Raw genomic sequence first — 18,416 nt, 5'->3', positions numbered from 1 at the left:
AACCTGATCAGTGTGTTTGTTGGTCCCTGTCAGTTCTGTCTGTACCAGCTTTAAAGTGAACTCAAAATAAGTTTTGTTATTTTTCTCTGCATGTAATGACAAATGACCTACATTATTTACAGATAAGATTCATGAACAAACAGTTTATTTTTCTAATACATGATAATATTATCAGTGGAAACATCTTTTTATTTTAGCAGGATTACATTTAAGTTTAAGGCAAAGTTAATGTTGAGTTCAATTTCTAATCATTTCTCTGCACAGGAAGAGAAAACAGCACAACTACAATTTCTGAAATGTAAACAAAAACGAGTACAGATTTACAAAACAAACTAACATGTCTGCAGCTTCACTAACTCACTTATTCCAGGATTAAACTTTCTGTTTCTTCCTTTTAAAGTTCATATCTGTTTATGTTGGTGAAGAGTTTTATGTTTAATGTAACGTTACAGTCTAAAAGACATTAACCCAGTTTTTGTGATATGTGATGGGTTTTGATGTGTCATCACTCTTCACAGCTGTGGCCACCACCTCCACCTCCACCGGCTCCACACCTGAAACGCCACCTGGATCCCTAGAACAAGGTACACGACAGTGCTGCTTGTGTCATTTCTGTTTTAACACCAGTCAACACACAGACCAGTAAATTTCACATTAAACTTACAGAAAGTTGATGTTAACCTGCAGCATTTAAATGATATCACAATGTTTGTTTGATGTAAAACATCAGGTTTCATACAAGATGCAAAAACTTCATGATTTAAGATCAAACTTGACCAGTAATCTAAACATAGGGGTGAAGAAGCAGCATGACTCAGCAGGAGTCTGGTCTGACCCACAGGAAGTTTTATTTTGTGGTTTCCTACAGTTCAGTGAATCAGAATCCCTTCTCCCTTTCCCCGCCTCCCCCTCCTGTGTCTGTTCAACAGGTTACTTCATCTTGATTCTGATGGTTTGTGCGTCTGTGTTTGCTTTGCTGTTGGTTGTTGTTCTGCTGCTGCTGCTCTACAAACTGAAGATGAAGAGGAGCTCTGCTGGTGAGTCTCCTGCCACCTCCGTCCACATGTTTATAACAGATTCACATAAAGACCTGAAATATTTGTGTTCCACAGATTTGAACACGAGAGGAAACCCAAACGCCGGAGACAAAAAGGTAAAAAAACACAAGTTGGCTCTGGACACTTCACAAAGTAACTGACAAATCACTGAAACTTTCTTTTGGCTTCGTTGGTGGAAGGTCTGATAAAATTAATTTTGTTTTGTGTCGTGTTTTTAATGTAAAACTAACACAACCAATGTGTCTGTAAATGTTAAATTAAACACAACAACCCGTTCAACATAAAGAAAAGCACTGATGAAGGTGTTTAAAACAACGAAGGACCAGGAGGGTACTGGTGATGCTCCCACCCTGAACCACCGGCACAGGACGATGCCACCCCCTGGGGAACATATTTAAGTTTAACATGACACACTGTTGGTAAAATGGGGATAACTATAGCCACTTGTATTTGGTTTGTTTCATTTCCTGACCACCTGTGTGTGTTAAATGGCTCATTGCTTAACAGCGTCTGTGACATTTTGCTTTTTGTTTCAGATTTCCACAGATGAGACATGTCCTCCAGTCTCCACATGTGAAGACTCCGTCTACCAGAGCCTTGATTTAGCCAGCAGGGATCAGGCCCAGATCTACAGTACACTCACATGCACTCCGCACACATACTGTAATAAACCGTTACAGTAGGGAACGCTCCAACATCCAGTCCCTAAAAAGCCATTTGTTCACTGTAGATGGCCGAGTTTCATCCAGAACTGGGCCTTCTGCCTCCTTCTTTTACCACTGGTCACTAGTTTTACAGCCTTGTCATATTTACAGTGATGTCTCCCAGTGGAACTACAGTAAGTGACCAACAGTGCCTTTCAGAGTTTAGGAGAATTGCTTATGAAATGTTTTAATGCACAGAGCAACACCCAGCATGGACCTGAAGAGACACCAGGTTGTGGTGTGCCGGGGTGGGGGGAGCCCAACTCAAAATAAAACTGTAAACACTGTTTCACAGCATTTTACAAACAAAACAAAAATCAAGCTACTAATAAAAAAGCTCTTGTCCTGTTCAGTACAGACGCTATCTAGAGTGTTAAAGGTAGGTGTGATACGTTAGTGGTGTTGAAAACCTTCTGTCCGGATCCTTCCGAGGAAGGCGGAGCCTCCGCTCGGCACCACAGGCCACACCTGAGCCAATCAGAAGCCTGCTCACACCTTTGTTTCCTGTGTTTGCTGCGCCATGCTGTCTGGGCGCTGCAGCCGTTTCTACTGTCCACTAAATGCTGCACGCTTTAGGCTGTTTGTGTAGTTTGTGCATAGTTTTGTGTATCTTAATAGTAGCAGCTGTTTCCTTGTAAATGTAATATTTGATGAATTAAAGTGAAGTAAAGATATTTTATGAGTGACTGTGAAGAGAAACACAAAGTGCCCTCCTGTCCTGACTGGTTTGCCACTGCACAGGCTCATGCAGTGAACTCATTGATCTAAAAGGGGTTTTACTTCAAGTTGTGTGTGGGTGAGTGTATCGCAGTGAGTCAGATGTTGTGTTGATGCCAACAACAGGTTTCTTTAAAGAAAGTGTGTCAAACTACCTCAGACACATGGGTTCTTTTGTAATTTCATACAACAGCAGCTCGCACTTCAGCAAACACTTCTCATGTATTACAGTTTTCAGGGGACTGTTTTCAGCAGCGGATGAATCCATCCTCCTCCGTTACCCCACGGATGACCTCCTAATTCCCCGAGCTTGTTATTCACTGGACTGAACCTTGTCACTGTTTCCTGCACTCAGCCACTTACCAGCTCGGCGGAGGAGGGGTTTGGATCGGTGCTGGTACACGAGCTGGACAGATGACAGATTCTGTTCCATTCTCCTTCTGTCCAGTCAAATCACTCCAGCTCTGCTAGTTGCTCCCTAGGGGCTGAGGTGTTCATTACATCGACGGTATGAAAGTGTGATGATTGTTCTAGTCCTGTTTATTGCTGGAATCATAATGAAAACGTCCGGGCGAGCCTGTCACCACACGGCCGCTGTTTCACTTTCCCATGTCAGAGGAAAACCTATTTGTTCTGATGTTATACTGACTTATCACTTTAAACTGCACTAACCTGCGTGGTAGGTGCCGTCAAAAACTGATTGAACAGGATTCTGGCAAATTGAAAGTGAATTGACACTGAGTTAAGATGAACCTGCTCTCATCTGTAACACAAAGCCATGTATTTGTAGTGTGTGTGTGAGGTCCTTCTGTCAGACAGATGTTTAAACAACAAATCTCAGCAGCAGTTAAACGTAGGAAAACACAACTAACTTTGTCACTGAGAGTTTAATAGTTTTTATTTGTCCCGACTGAGTGCTGTCAGACAACCAGGGTTGAAAGACTTGTTACATGGCTCAAAGAAAAACCAGGGAGCATTTTATGTCTCTCTTTTATTTGCTCAGCATTTTTCTGCACTTTCACATCTTTCACTACTAAAATGCTTTAAGCTACACCAGTTTAGATTTAAAAATGATGTCCAATAATCCACAATATTCAGTATTTCATGCATTTCATTGTTCAGTCTTCATCTGTTTTTTTACACAGCTCCAAAATGGTCATTGTCGCTGAAGCCCCGAACACACTCTGGCCATCCTGCCATAAACCCATAAGCAACAAATGTAATATTAACAATTTAACATATAATAATAATAATAATAATAATAATAACAACAACAACCCTGGCTGAACGTTGGTCTTCAGCTGTGTGTGCCGATGTGTCTCTGCACCACGGTGACCACCACAGATTTCTGTACATTTACATCCTCCCAGAATAAAGTCACTTAGACACTGAGTTGTTTCCTCTGAATCTTCTGAAACTTTTTTTAACATGACAACAAAGTTTGATGAGCAGGTTGATGTTTTCATTCACTGTCTTTATTCACCGGTGATGAGACATTTAAGGTGAAGCCCAGTTCCCCTAACTGCATCCATGTTTCCCTCACTTTTGTGCCTTAGTCAAGCCAGGGTAGGATACAAGGACAAAATGTGAGGAGAAAGGAATGAGGAAGCATGTTGTAACTGACATGACATGTCCTTGTTAATCAGAGAAGTTGATTCTGAGTCCCAGTGGCCTGATCAGGATCCAGTCCAGTACCAGCAGCAGAGGAAAGCAATGGAATTGACTCCAACATCCAGTCCCTAAAAAGTCATTTGCTCCCAGGGTGAACTTTCCAACCCAAAGATAATATACAGCTGTTTGTCTTTACATGTTTACTTGGTTTTGCTGCCACTTGTTCATTGTTAAACTTCAGGCTTCTCCTTCTGCAGCTTTTCCTTTTTCTCCACTTGCACACACTTTCGAAAACAGTTCAGACGACAGTTTTAAGCAGAACTTTGTCACCAAATGTTTCTACAGTAGTTTTATGTAATCTCTTCTCCTTTCCTAATGTCCTAAGACTTCCACTCCATCTTCCTTCCAGCTCAAAGAAAGCAGAAGCTCTGACCTTTGACTTCCTGGCTGGTGTTGTCAGCTTCTCCCCCCCCGTGCTCTTCCTCCTCTCTGTCCTCAGATCACACTGTGGTGACAGAAAGCAGAGGGTTGTAGATTTTCTTTCCATCTGGCGATCTGGAGCCATGAGCCAGCAGCTCCTGGATGGTGAACCAGTTGTCAAGGATGCGGCGGTTCCTCTTCTTCATGATCTTCTTCTGGCTCAGTAATAGGACATTGTTGCTGGGTGAGTCCTGTCTGGGGTGAAGCTGCATGCTCGAGGATGAGTGGTGGTCTTCAGGGATGCCCGATGTCAAAGCAGGGTCTCTGGAAATAAAACCAAAAGGTAACACTGCTTTAATCCATGGGCTGCAATAAGAGACACCAACAAACCCTGTAGTGGTGAAAGATGAAACTGTCAGGTTTGCTCGGCCGCTCTGGCCTCCCTCTCCTTTCCTACTGTCTCTTGCCCAATTACTCTTATCACGTTCACCTGTTCCTCACTCCCTTATCACCAGCTGTACTTGATTAGGTCACTCACTATATTACCCGGTTTCACTCCTCAGTCACTTGCCAGTTCTTTCTAGTCACTAGGCCATTTTTTCTCCGTGCATTTTCATTGTTTTGTATGTATTTATCCCCTAGCCAGCTACTGTTTTGTGTTCTGCCCATGGACTGTTCCTCCAGACCGTGGCTCCACTCTCCCCTCCCAGGCAGGTCAATGCTCAGTCGCCTATCTGTTCTACTATTGTCATCATCTCTCTGTCTCCACCTTCAGTAGCCACCATCACCACCGACCAGCCCAGGAGTGACCCCACCTACACAGCTCGGCCCAGCTCTCCATCTCCTCACCTCCTGCTGTTGGTCAAACACCCGGCTACTACTCATCGACAGGACTACGCACTATTTCCCTCTGTGTATTGTCACTCCCTTGATCACTGTATATAATAAATCACTGCATGCACCGAAGTCAGCTACCTGGGTCCGCCTCTTTCTCGTTCGCTCACTGACAGGTGTGAACGGCACCTAACAGAAATGTATCATTTTGTCTGTACAAAGGAATATTTAGTGCATGTGAATGTTTGCAAATATACAGATCTTAGCTGCACAAGTTAATACTGTGTTGTGGGCAAATGTTTTTGACTTGTGTGCACAAAATGAGTATAGTATCTTGGGCAAACCAGATAAATGCCCATCTATTCCAAAACATACCATAAAGCTTTATTAACTCTCTGTAATATGAAAAACTGTAAAAGTATTTTGTCTCTTGTGAAAAGTTAGTACAGAGCCCCACGAATGTCTCATATAAACATGAACTGTATCTTGTGTCTTTACATTGATATCTTCCATGAACAAATAAAAATCAGCAGACTTTCATTTCTGTTTAACTATTTAATTATTTAAATCACTTAATTTCTATTGGCATCAATATACTCGCTCACTTGCAGATATTATTTTAAATAAAGTAAAATATTTATGCACTGAAAACAACTCTGTGCTTGCAGGTTTGGTTTTCTGACAGTGGAGTTTCAGCACTCAGTGAACAAGCTGTAGGTCTAACCATGCAGCCTCAGATAAGACGTTAGCCAAATGATTATATGCACTGCTGTTATTCACTCTACTCATCATCTGGGGCCCTTTAAGCCTTCCACTGCCAGAGTTTTCACTGAGCTCACAGGTGGTTGAAATCATGTTGATTAGGTCTTAGGTTGGACACTAGGACAAATACTGTTTCACCTCCAATTCACAAGGTGGTGGTGATGCACCTGAAAAAGCAACAGAAGAAGAAGGAAGTGTCCTTGTCTGACAACCACCAGTAAACACCTGCATGTTTTAGTCTGTGTTTCAGCTGAAGGGAACGTCTGTCTTGGGGATATTTTCCCAGTGAATGGTATCTGCGCAGCAGCTGAAGGTAAGATGATGTTGTTCAGATCTCATGATGTGGTGGTAAACCCAGAGATGGCTAAACCCTGAACTTGTGGCAAAGCACCAAGGAAACTGATTTAAAAACACCCAAATAACCCATTCATCTCTGCCAAACGTGTTCTTATAAACTGGGAGTATCTAAAAATACATGTAAAACAGTTAATGACTGTGTTTTTACTTGATGAAGTTAGATGACAGTTATGTAACTCAGTTCCCCAAAGTGCACAGATAAATCTCAGGTACAACCCGACCTGTCTCCTCTGAGGTAGTCTAGGCGGCTCTGCATCATCAGCTCTCTTCTTCGTCGGTACTCTCTTGCTCTCAGCAGCTGCTGCTTCCGCTCCCCTTTGCTCCAGTATCGGCCCTGTTGGAAACCAGTTGTACATGGTTTATTGAGCAGCATCTCCCACTGTGTGCCCAGTACTTTGCTGGTAGTTACGCTACCTTAATATCTGTTTAGTGATTTGAATAGTTAAGATACTTTTTTGCCATTTTTTATTTCTACGTTATCCTGCTGCATGTCAGCAGCTTCCAGCATCGGACAGAACCAGCTGTTGGATAAGAACTTTTGGACACGGCTCACGTGTCGTATAAACAAGAGATTCTGCTCTGACCAGTAAAAAGACAAGACTGTTACTTAGTGTTCGAGCTGTTCATACTGTCTAAACAGGGAAAGTTAAAGATGTTACAAAACTGACCAGTAGGACGTCAGGGACATTTTTAGGCCAGTGTTCAAGTCGGTCAAACAGTCTGAAAAGGTGCAAGTTAAATATTTTTCTCATTACTGTTTCAGTTGTAGCCAGAAAATACACAGTCGATTTGTCTATAACAAATATAATGTGACTCACCCAGAGGGGAGTGTTTTATTTAGGACATGTTCAGGTTCGGTTTTTTGCTGTCGTGACTTTTCTGTGTTTCTTTTGTTGTGTTGTATCACATGTACATTGTCAATTTGATCTTTTTTTTTACAGGGTAGTGAGAACTAGTTTCTCTTAGCAGCTTCAGTTAAACTTCTTCTCTCCTTCGTGTAGCTTTGCTGTAGTTAACCTTCATCCAGCTTCCTGCTTGCTCATAGCTGTGGTTACTGTACCTGCTTCATCTCGCTGGCTGCGTCATCGTCGGTCGTCATCCCGCTGCGTTCCTCCCTGATCTTCATGGCTCTGGCCTTAAGAAGACGATCTCTGACTGGCCGCTTGGCCACATAGCGGGTTCCATCGCTCCGAATCTTCACCTGGACACAAACAGGACAAAGAAGTTGCCCAGAATCGTGTCTGTAGTCCTGCTAGAAAAAGACATTTACACCTCTTACAGCTTTAGGTGCTTTGTTCTTGAAACTGGATTTAATCTGATATCCACACATCACAATAGATAACATAGAAAATACTGAAACAGATGTGCACCAATTGTTTCTCACAAAATACATACACGTGGAAGGAACACTAAGAAGTTAAACTTTAATAGAATTTGCTTCACTGATCATTAATTTGGACAAATTGTTAAAAATAAAAACAGATCATATCTGAACTATTCAGTTCCACAGAATGTTGACGTGTTACTCAGGCCTTCTTTTCATCAAGTTCCAAATCATCGGTTTTTTGATTATTTTCCAAATGAACAACTGATTCAACTGTTTTTTAACCATGATTTTGCATTTGACCCTGCACTTTGACTTTCCATGAGCAGAATCACCATTTACCTTCCACTCCATGCGTTGTGGTGAAGCAGCCAGTGATGAGTGTGTCAGACCGAGTGGTAAGGCCAGTCCTAACCGCGATGTGCCTGTATGATGGACCTCCATACCACAGGGGGCACTGTTCACACTCCTGGGGCTGGCTGGGGCACTGCTTCCTGTGGCCATCCCTCTCTCCTCACCCTCAGCCCTCGCTCTGTCTCTCATCCTGTCCAGAGGGTCCACCAGACCCTCGGAGGGCAGTGTCATGCAGCTCTGGTAGCGTTCTAATGGTCTGTTGTGGCTCTGGTGTCTCCTGGTGAAGTAGGGACTGGACTCTGCACTTCTTCCTCCGGACCTGTCGGTAGCTGATAATGAATAGAGATAGTAAATAAACCAAGAAAATCACATTTAAGGTTCACTGGCTTGTTTGTGTGAGTGCAGATCTGGCCAATAGAAACTACAGGATATCATTGGCTGTTGTCTGACTGATCTCAGACCAAGGTGTAGTGTTGCTGCTACAAAGAGCAGGCTGTGCTTTTAGGTGCTCGGTTTGTACCTTCTTCCTGCTGCTGTCTGAGTTTGGATTTGTTTGATGGAGAGAATGAAGACACACATAATACAGATGTTGGAACTCCTGAAAGACTTGTGTTTGTTGCTGTCCAGTGGAGTTTTTATGGCTGTTAACTGTTGTGTTGCAGGCAGCCACACTACTGAGGAACTTTTGCATGGAACTGTCTCCTCATGAGCAACCAGACCTGGGTTTGTTAGTGAAACCTAAGAGAAGGGAAGGGTTTCTGTATGGTTAACAAGCTGGGGCAGTACAGATTGTGTACCTGCTCTGGAGCCCCGCCCTCCATCGGCCACACCCCTTCTTGAAGACAACCCTGCCTCTCTGGTCAGAGACCTGAGGATGGCAACAAATAGAGCATCACAGCTCCTGGTATTTAAATGTAAAAACAAAGATACACATGCAGTTTTACAAAGGTTAAACTACCAAGATGTGTTAATAGTAGTACAGACCTGAACTTAGACGGTGTGGAGGGGGTGGAGCTTGAGCCGTCTGCCATGTTGCCATTGGCCAATTCATACTTCCTGTATGTGCTCGGGGAGAAAGAGCAGCTGAGGCGGCATCTCTCTTGGTCTCGCCCGTGACGCCGTGGGGAGAGGGGGGAGTGCAAAGGTGGAAGGCGACTGATTGGGAGGAGAGGAGGCGAAGACACCCGTTGTCTGTCTCCTTCCTCCTCCTCTTTGTGGAGAGGTGGGATCTGCTCAGTGCTGACCAATGGTGTGCTCCGGCAGCTCTCCCCTCCTGTGTTGTAGGCACTGGTGCTGTCTTTGTCGTCCGATCGTTCTCGCTCCGGGAGCTCGTTGATGGCGGACAGCTCGTGATGGTGAGGGTCATCATTGTCCTCATCGTCATCACCCATACCTACAAGATAGGATTTTCTAGATTAGCACCTGTACAGCAACCAGATAGCAGATTGTATTTAGAATTAGGAAGCGGGACTAATTGGACTCTTCCCTGATTGTCTGTCCAACCTCATGGTGACAACCAGACAGAGAATCCCAACTAGTCATAAGCAGGGGGTGGGATGTCTTCATTAAAAATTTTAAAACACTTCTGTCAGTTAATAATGAACATTTCCATGAAACCTAAAGGATGCCAGTTGTCATGGTTACCTGCTCCAGCTGCCACGGCCTCCTCCTCCATCATCCAGGCTTTCAGACATCTCTCTCTGAGCTGCTGCATCTTTTGGGCACGGAGAATGTTGCGGCACTTAAACTCCAGGTGCCGCAACTCCTCCTCAATGAGCGCCATCTCATGCTCACTTAAAGTCTCATTGCAGTTCAAGTCCACCACCACAGAAGAAGCAGCTGCTTCTTCTTTTTCTGGCTCTTTTCTCTCATCTTGGTCTGGCTCTTCTGCTTTGGTGCATTCACAGTCAGTTTTCACTGCCTCTCTCTGCTGCTTTTCATACTGGCACTTTATCTCCAGCAGCTCCTGGTATCGCTGGCACTCTTCCTCCGTCAGGCCTGGCATCATCATCATTGTCAGATGGGGCTGGTGGTGATGGTGATGGTAGTGCTGCAGGTCAGAGAGTAGTTAGCCGTCAGTTAGCAGCCAACATCAGGTCTTGGAACTCTGGTCTAGCTTCTTGAAACCTTAGTACTTTCTTGACACTTGTATCATTTCACAATATTCAAAGGATGGTTGTTTATACTCTGAGGATATTTATGGAAAGAGCATTCATATGGACACACCGGCAAGATAATTCATTTTACAGAAACGATCTAAGCTGCGGCCTAAAATGAAAAATATTTTTGGCATCATAATTAGTATGAGAATAACTCTCTATTTAGTTTTGTCACAGTATTTGTTCAAAAAACTATCTGTGGTGAAAAGAGGGAGAATATTCTTCCTTTTCATCAAAATAGTTTTTTTTTCTTCATTATGTAATTTTTAATCAAACAACAGGAGGAAATGGTGCATTTGTTGGGGACTATTTTCAGTGGCGGCTGAATCCACATTCAGTCTGTAGTGAGTGTTTGTGGTAGCAGGACAGTGTGTGTGGGACTGAGCCAGAACAAACTACAGTGTGTGATCGTGGAGATGAAGGGACAGTGTGGACACTGAGGGGTTTAATGGTTTCTGGTCCCAGTGGAGGGACGAGAGAGATCAGGCTGTGACACACACAGGGTGTGTGTGTCACAACAGTAAGGTCGTCATTTGCAATTCTCTAATACAAAAATGTAGTGCACGAAATAGTACACAATTTTTCTTTTTAAAAGTTTTGGAGTAGAAGTATAAAGCATTTAAGTGTAAATACTCAATTTAACTAACATTTGATGACATTAAGTGAAATGTAAAATATCAGCAGACTTCTCATTTCACCTCCTGCTGTACCTTGTGATGGTGGTGGTGGTGGTGGGGGCTATACGTTGCTCCTGCTCCTCCCCAGTCCAGGCCAGGGAGCGAGTCTGAGCTGAGCTGGAGATCTCGCAGGTGGAGGAAAGGAGGAGTGGTGTCTCCTCGTCCTTGGCCAGGGCTGGGGCTCGGCCTGGGACTTGGGCCGAGGCCGGGGCTCGGTCTGGGACTGGACCTGCAGACAGACAACAAGGAGAGATTTACTGTGATACACTAAAAAATGAAAGTATTGAATACTGCTCTGAAAGTTCCTCCTGCTATTTGTTCCTGTCCTCATGGTTTACATGTATGTCAGTTTAAATTATAATGAAAATTTGGCAAAAGAGTTTTCCTCAGACACTCAAGGACTGACGCTCCTGGGTTTGACACATTTAGTACAGACACTAAATCACCTGTCCTACCTGGGGCTGGGTCCTGGTCTGAACTTCCTGGTGCTTCCTGGTGTGTTGGTGGTGTTGGTGTTACAGGCGCTAGTCTGATCACCCAGTAGGTCGTGTTCTGACGACTCCTCGCACCGGGTGCTGTCGTCGGTCCGGCCCACTCCGCTGTCCAGCTCCTGGCTGTTGGACAACAGTGGAGCGAGGCTCAGCAGAGGAGGGAGGGGGACGGGTGGGTTTCTGTCCCCCTTCCCTCCTTGTTCTCCATCCTCGTCCTCTTCTACGTCACCCCCTGCACCTTCTCTGCCTCCTCCTCCCCAACGCAGTCGGTAGTAGCCAGAAAGGTGAGGGGAGCTGAGGGAGCAGGTAGAGGCTCGGGGGTTTGAGCAGAAGCCTCCTTCCTCCAGTGTCAGCTCCATGTCCTCCTCTGGATCAGCAGGGATGTCGTTCTGGAAAGATGAGCAGAACATTGATGTTTAATTTATGTGACAATATAAAGGAAACTAAAGAGGCCAAGGTGTTGATTTTCAGAATATTGCCTGTGCACCAGGTACTTTCTTGATTTACTTCTAAAGAATGTTGTGTGTCAGTGTTGTTGATAGGCTGACACATCCTGTAGCTGCTGTCTCAGCTCACTGATGCCTTATTGAAAAATGCAGCCACATCAGTGACTGTAGAGACTTGACTTTAACTTTTCTAATACTGTGATGAAGAACAGCAGAAAAATCTGCCAGCTCTATTCTGTGCGTCAATAGGACGGTTTTTAATATGAGCGACTCTAGCACTTTTGTTGTTACTGACACAAGATACCTCTGTATTAAATTCTCCATCCTTAATGTCTTTTATTGACACTACAAAGTGGCTTCTCGTTTACAGTTTCATGCATCAGCATTTCCTTGTTGACTTGGAAATAATGTTGTCAGCACTGTGTTGCTTTCTACAACATCTGTGTATGTAGGTATTAGTCAGTATCCATGTTTGCGCTCTTGTACTTCTGATGTTAAATGAGGATGTGTTGTGTCACAGCTTCAAAGAGTTAAGATTTCATTAAAACTGATATTTTACATTTTCTCAACACAGAGCTCCTTAGTTGTAATAAGAGCTATTTACACACACCAGTGAGCCACAGTGTTGCACTGGGTGACCTCTTCTTTCATCACCATGCACATGCACTATTGTTTGTCCTGCTGTCACAAATACTCACTGGAGACCAAATGTAGATTCATCCGCTGCAGAAAATAGTCCCCTGAAAAAAATTATTTCTTACAGTGACCAGCTATTTTAGGAAATCACTGAGCTGCTTTTTTAAAAATGTATATTTTTGAGGTGTATAAATAAAGTTGTGTTTTCAAGATGTATGTCTACAGTTGGAGCCACTGGGCTGCACTGAGAGATGGACCAACTGTTTATTTTTTAATGATCTACTGTAAAATATCGCAGTTTGTGTTGGAGCTGTGTATGAAGCTACATGAAACCATCTTCTTGTGTGTATGTGTGTGTGTGACCTTGACAGAAAAATCAGGTCACATGGGATAAATGTGCTGCTCCATTTTCCTCTCCTCATCCATCATCCCTTCATCATTTCATCCTCTGATACCTTCCCCTCTGTCTTCACTGGACAGCAACATACATCATGTTTTTTCTTAATAAAATTATGTCAGTTGCCCAAAATCAAAAGCTAGTTTAAAATATAACACCACCAGCCAATATTAATAATCCTGCAGTTGTGTACCTAGGTTCAGTTTCATTTTACTGGGTATTTTACTATATTTGTTTACACTTTTTAAGGTCAGTAATTCATGTTCACTCTCATTAACATTATTGTTCTGAGACATTAAACTCAAAACAGGATTGGGGTCAGTATATTTCATGATAAATCTGGGCAGCAGCTGTCCAAAGACCTTAATCTGCTGTTAGACAGACCGATGTGTCACTAAACGTGGGGGGAAAACAATAGCACACATTTACCAGCCACTATCCTGGGTGTTTCTGCTCCGTCTCCCTCATTGTAGCTGTTCCCCCATCACCTCCTAATTTGTTATTTTCTTAGTCAAGAGAACATCCATCATCTGCTGTTCTCTCCTTCCTGCTCGATCTGACTGCCTAAAGTGTCAGAGTTGTCTGAATTCTGACAGACTGGCCCATTCATTTGGTTGATGTGCCAGTGTGCACGCACAGTGCACATTCATCAGTGAATATGCATGAGTGAGTGTGTTTTACCTGACATGTGTGACTATACCGTGGCACAGTTTCTCCTGTGTCAGCAGATGTGGACACCCACTCTGGGACCTGCTGTCATACTAGAACCATTTATCATGGCTCCGAGTGTAATAACGCACAGAGTGCACGTACACATACTATATGTGGTGCGTGATGCGAGGACAGAGACTGATTGTGAAAACAAACTGAAGCTGGTTTCAGCTTGTGAAAAAGCCACTGCAGTGATGTGTTTGGTGATGAAACTTTATTTGTGTTATGATGGTTTAGTGAATTGACTAGATGCTGGTTAGACTGACTGGTTTAGAATAGTGGGAGGCTGCCACTGTGCAAGATGAAAGTTCATGATTGCAGAGGCTGGTGCTTGATGTGTAAAGCTAGAGAGTATATCATGTTTCCTAAAACACAATTTTTAAAGGTGCAGTGTGAGCGATTTAGTGACATCTAGTGGTGAAGCGGCAGGTTACAGCCCTCAGCAAAGCTCTCATTGGAATCAGAAAACAAGTGCAGCTGACTTGACCACAGTGGGTTACCCCGCTCTGCCCAAGTTCTAGCAAAAGCCATCAAACTAAAACTTGCATTTAGACTTTACTTATTAGGCTAAATTACCTGTCCAGCAGAAAACAGACATCTTTGGCTTCATTCTGTTAATATCTGTCTCTCATTCAGGATTTCCATCTAGTGTTACATGCCGACCCTTTCCTTAGAGCCATGACCAAAATTTTAGAAATACCAAGTTATCTGACTGATATTTGAAAAAGTTAAATTTGGGCTGATAAGTCTGTCAGAGGGCAGCACGGTGGTTAGCGCTGTTGCCTCACAGCGAGCAGGTTCTGGGTTCTGGGTTCGGCCTTTCCGTGTGGAGTTTGCATGTTTTCCCTGTGCTTGTGTGGGTTCTCTCCGGGTGCTCTGGCTTCCTCCCACAGTCCAAAGACATTGGTGTCTCTAAATTGCCCGTAGGAGTGGTTGTTTGTCTGTGTGTTAGCCCTGCGATAGGCTGGCGACCTGTCCAGGGTGTCCCCCGCCTCTCACCTGCAGCTGGCTGGGATTGGCTCCAGCCCCCCGTGACCCCGTTTGGGACTAAGCGGTTTAGAAAATGGATGGATGGATGGAAGTCTGTCAGAGGAAATGTCATTCTTGGAAATGTCCAAGAATGGAGCTTTGGGGAACCTCGCATTCAAAATAGTTTAGTACTATGAATGTCATGAATAACTGTTAGTTATTCATGTATGTTGGTCACAGAGAGATGGACAAATAAACAATAAAAAGGCCAGAAGTCGGTGCACTCGTGACATCCCTTCTGGAAGAAACCAGACCTGAGGTTATACTATGAATCAAGTGGGTTTTTCTATGACTCTCTCCCTGGCCATACATCAGCAGTGACATGAGAAGAAAGTAGCTCAAAGAAAGGGATTCCCTCAGTTTAAACTAATGGTGAGTGTTATATATTAATTCAACTGACAAAAATGACAAACTATTATCAATTTATTTATAATCTAGCAGGCAATCCTAAATATTGAGTGACTGCACATATTCAGATGTGAAGACCTATTGTTTCATATCATAATAAAATCAATTTCTCAGTGTAGATATTAAAATCTAAGTCTTGGTCCATGACTACACCAAGATTCTGACTTGTTCTGTGGTGTTTAACTTTAAAAGTCACTCACCTCCAGTATCTAATTGCTCTTATTTAGGTCCAAAAACTATTGCTTGTATTTTGTGTGTGTGTGTGTGTGTGTGTGTGTGTGTGTTGTTTTGTTTTTTAACTTTCATCACTCAGTGCTCCTATGGGACCGTTACTGCCTGATGACATTGTTATATAATTTATCATCTGCATAATTATGGTCACATTTTGTTTTTCACCATAATCCGAGTTTGTGGAAGCTTGTAGATGCTGAACAGAAGAGGTCCAAGAATGGAGCTTTGGGGAACCTCGCATTCAAAATAGTTTAGTACTATGCAAGCCAGTTATTCCACCTGTCTAGTAATCAAGCATGTCAAGTCCAAAGATCCATTAGTACCAAGCCTGAAGCATTTTCATTATTTGTAGTATATTAACCCTATTCCACTAACTATGTATATGAAGACTACTGAACGCTATTGAAACCCTGTAGACGATCTGCGGCTCACTGTACATGTTCTTATATGACAGAGGTATTAGTGTTACCAGTGAGGGTTAACTTTTGTTACTGTGGTTACCTGTAGTCTGTGAGGCCTGGACATTGATTTGGGACAGTGGTTTAATTGTGTTGGGTCATGTGATGTCACCTCTATTTCAGGCCTGGCCAGCAACAGGGAGAAGTTGATGCTGTCCTCTCTGGTCAAAATGGCCACTGCTTCCTCACGGTTCTGAATATCAACTCCGTTAATCTGATACAGGAACATGAAATGTCTGGTTACTTTATAATCATTTTGTGTGTTTGATTTTTGACAGTTTAGGATGGTTCACTATAAAAACAGAACCACCAATAGAGAGCCCAAACTAATGCCTGAGTACCTGTAGTATTCGGTCGCCCTCTCTGATGCGTCCATTCTTGGCTGCTATGCTGTTTGGGTTGACCTGAAGTGATGGGGAGAGAAAGAGAAATACTGTATAAACAAAGAACAGAGGGTTAAATAAATTAAGGAACAGATTGATTAATGGTGACTAAATGCATACATGAGCGAGTAAATCAGTGCAAGAAGGCTGAATGACTGGAGAGAGAGGGAGTAATTGGTTGGATGGAAGATGTGATTAATGAAGGTAATAGATAAGAAAAGGGTGGATGAATAAGAAGAGTGATTAACAGAATGAATAAGAAATAGAAGTAGTAACATCTATGTGTTATCATTACTCAGAGCATTTTGCTTTTTACAAACAAACTGAATTCACTGATTATTGAGCCACCTGGAGGTTAAATTAATGTCTGGAGAAAGTAAAAAAAGGCTAAATGAGTTATTCTTGTCATCACCTCTCCAACATAAATCCCCAGATCCTGTTCATCATCCGTCCTGTAGCAGACGGTCAGTCCCAACTTCTCCTGCTGGCTGGACTTGTACAGCTCCACCTCCTGGAGTAAGAAGGACATTTAATGGTCTGAACTGGTTTATGATGGAGCAGCTGGTCTTTATGTAGTCTTAAGGTGAGGTACAAGCGTGGTGATGTAGAAACAACCTGCGTGGCCAGCTGGTGAACTACTGTAGCTGGCGAGCCAGTTGTGATTATTAAAGACCCATCAAACACCATTGTGGACCAGTGAAGATCATCTTGGACCAAAAACCATCTTGGATCAGACAAGCTTACAGTAGATCATGAAAAACAACCTTAAAACCATTAAACCTATCATAAAAACATTAGACCAAAGTGTCTTAGATCATAATAAAGTACCCATAGATATACAGAATGTTAGGGATGGGACAATATAAAATAATAGAACAATACAAAAATGTCACAACGCGCATCATTTTGTTTAGCGATATGTATGGTGTGGTCCCACCAGAGCCTTAATACGTTTTGTTAATAAGATGGTAAAACTGAATGTAAGTCAGGATGTTTGTTCTTTACAGAATCAAACCAGTGCTGGAAGGGGGGGTTAAAAAATAAGACATTCAACTATGTTGTGTTCCCTTTATTTTTTTGAGCAGTATACAAGTAGCTAGTTCTACACTGTCACTGAATTTTTAATTGCATTGTGACTGAATCGAACTGTACACTGAATATAGTGCATCAAGTCGTATTAAGGAAAAGTCATATCGTCCCATCCCTGAAATATATAGGTGTGTGTGTGTGTGTGTGTGTGTGTACACTAGTTTCCGCATCTGGACAGACGAAGGCGTGATCCCATCAGTTTGTTTCCAGACCGTGCACAGTTAAATGCACCTCTGAGTCATTTGTAGATGCAGTTGCAAACAGCTGTGAGACTGGTTCATCAGAATATAGAACAGTTGAACTGCACAGCCCTTCCATTCCATACATGTATAAGTATTGTATGTAAATAAAGTTTATACATGAGGAAAAAAATGAACATTTCACTAGAAATATAACTAAAAGAGAAACGTATAGCCTGCCAAGATATGCATTTCATCTTTTAACTTTTGGTGGTTCTAGTGTGGCTCGACCCCCTGCCCTTATACACAGACATGCATTAGGCCTCACCCCTGTCAATGTGGCGGCCGCGGTTAAGTGTCACCATACTAGACAGAAGTGGCTCATGTGGCATCTAGTACTTATGGTAAAGTACCAAAAACCAGCTCAGACTAACAAAGGTTAATTGTTGTGATCTTACAAGATGAGAGACCATAGACTAGCTCATGAAAGACTAGACCATCAGTGATCAGCTGGGATTTTGAAAGACCAGTATAGATGATGAAATCCAGCTGATGACTACAGTAGGCCAGTTAAGACCAGTAGTAGACCAGCAGAGATCCAGCAGCCACCCTGTTTGTTTAGCTAGAGGGCATGAGAGGGGCTGATTTAGGGAGAAACAGAAGGAGGGAACTTTAAAAAGGTAAGAGACTAGGAAGTAATTTAAAGAAACAAAAGAAAGAACAAACATGGCTTGGAAAAGGTCATGAGGGAAGAGAGTCCTCCCCCCGCTATATGATCCAGAAAGGGCTGAGCACTTCCACTTTGCTGACTTCTTTAATGACCAAGCTGCTGTTAGTCTCAGGAAGCAGCAGCGACTCAGCGGAGCAGAAACGATCTGTTCAGCTAAAACAGTGGCTCGTTAAGCTTTTACAGACAAAACAAAGAGCCTGTTGTAGAAGGGCTCAAAAAGTCCAAGCATTGTCTCCACCAAACACAGCAGC

General features: G+C 43.0%; 2 protein-coding genes and 1 long non-coding RNA gene across 5 annotated transcripts in view; 2 read left to right on the top strand and 1 right to left on the bottom strand.

Annotated features, from left to right (window-relative positions):
- LOC109970986 (uncharacterized) overlaps positions 1–2,788 on the top strand; it is a 4,131-nt gene extending 1,343 nt beyond the window's left edge. For both annotated transcript variants that reach the window (XM_020618968.1, XM_020618967.1), the window contains 5 exons: positions 519–584; positions 930–1,037; positions 1,113–1,153; positions 1,595–2,558; positions 2,711–2,788. In XM_020618968.1, coding sequence (XP_020474624.1) covers positions 519–584; positions 930–1,037; positions 1,113–1,153; positions 1,595–1,741 — 362 coding nt within the window. In that variant the 3' untranslated portion in view covers positions 1,742–2,558; positions 2,711–2,788. The remainder of the gene's footprint in view (positions 1–518; positions 585–929; positions 1,038–1,112; positions 1,154–1,594; positions 2,559–2,710) is intronic.
- Positions 2,789–4,568: 1,780 nt separating this feature from the next.
- LOC109970985 (PDZ domain-containing protein 4-like) overlaps positions 4,569–18,416 on the bottom strand; it is a 33,079-nt gene continuing 19,231 nt past the window's right edge. For both annotated transcript variants that reach the window (XM_020618965.1, XM_020618966.1), the window contains exons 6-17: positions 16,580–16,678; positions 16,126–16,188; positions 15,897–15,998; positions 11,433–11,857; positions 11,011–11,206; positions 9,786–10,191; positions 9,126–9,534; positions 8,939–9,009; positions 8,130–8,470; positions 7,524–7,664; positions 6,685–6,797; positions 4,569–4,834 (exon numbers count right to left, since the gene is read on the bottom strand). In XM_020618965.1, coding sequence (XP_020474621.1) covers positions 4,591–4,834; positions 6,685–6,797; positions 7,524–7,664; positions 8,130–8,470; positions 8,939–9,009; positions 9,126–9,534; positions 9,786–10,191; positions 11,011–11,206; positions 11,433–11,857; positions 15,897–15,998; positions 16,126–16,188; positions 16,580–16,678 — 2,610 coding nt within the window. In that variant the 3' untranslated portion in view covers positions 4,569–4,590. The remainder of the gene's footprint in view (positions 4,835–6,684; positions 6,798–7,523; positions 7,665–8,129; positions 8,471–8,938; positions 9,010–9,125; positions 9,535–9,785; positions 10,192–11,010; positions 11,207–11,432; positions 11,858–15,896; positions 15,999–16,125; positions 16,189–16,579; positions 16,679–18,416) is intronic.
- LOC109970987 (uncharacterized) overlaps positions 5,459–18,416 on the top strand; it is a 32,483-nt gene continuing 19,525 nt past the window's right edge. The window contains exon 1 of the long non-coding RNA XR_002276477.1: positions 5,459–6,419. This is a non-coding gene — a long non-coding RNA (uncharacterized LOC109970987). The remainder of the gene's footprint in view (positions 6,420–18,416) is intronic.

This window comes from Monopterus albus, unplaced genomic scaffold, assembly GCF_001952655.1.
Source record: "Monopterus albus unplaced genomic scaffold, M_albus_1.0 scaffold212.1, whole genome shotgun sequence".
Classification (NCBI taxonomy): domain Eukaryota; kingdom Metazoa; phylum Chordata; class Actinopteri; order Synbranchiformes; family Synbranchidae; genus Monopterus; species Monopterus albus.
Note: the sequence above shows the minus strand (reverse complement) of the source record. Positions and strands in the feature narration are given on the sequence as shown.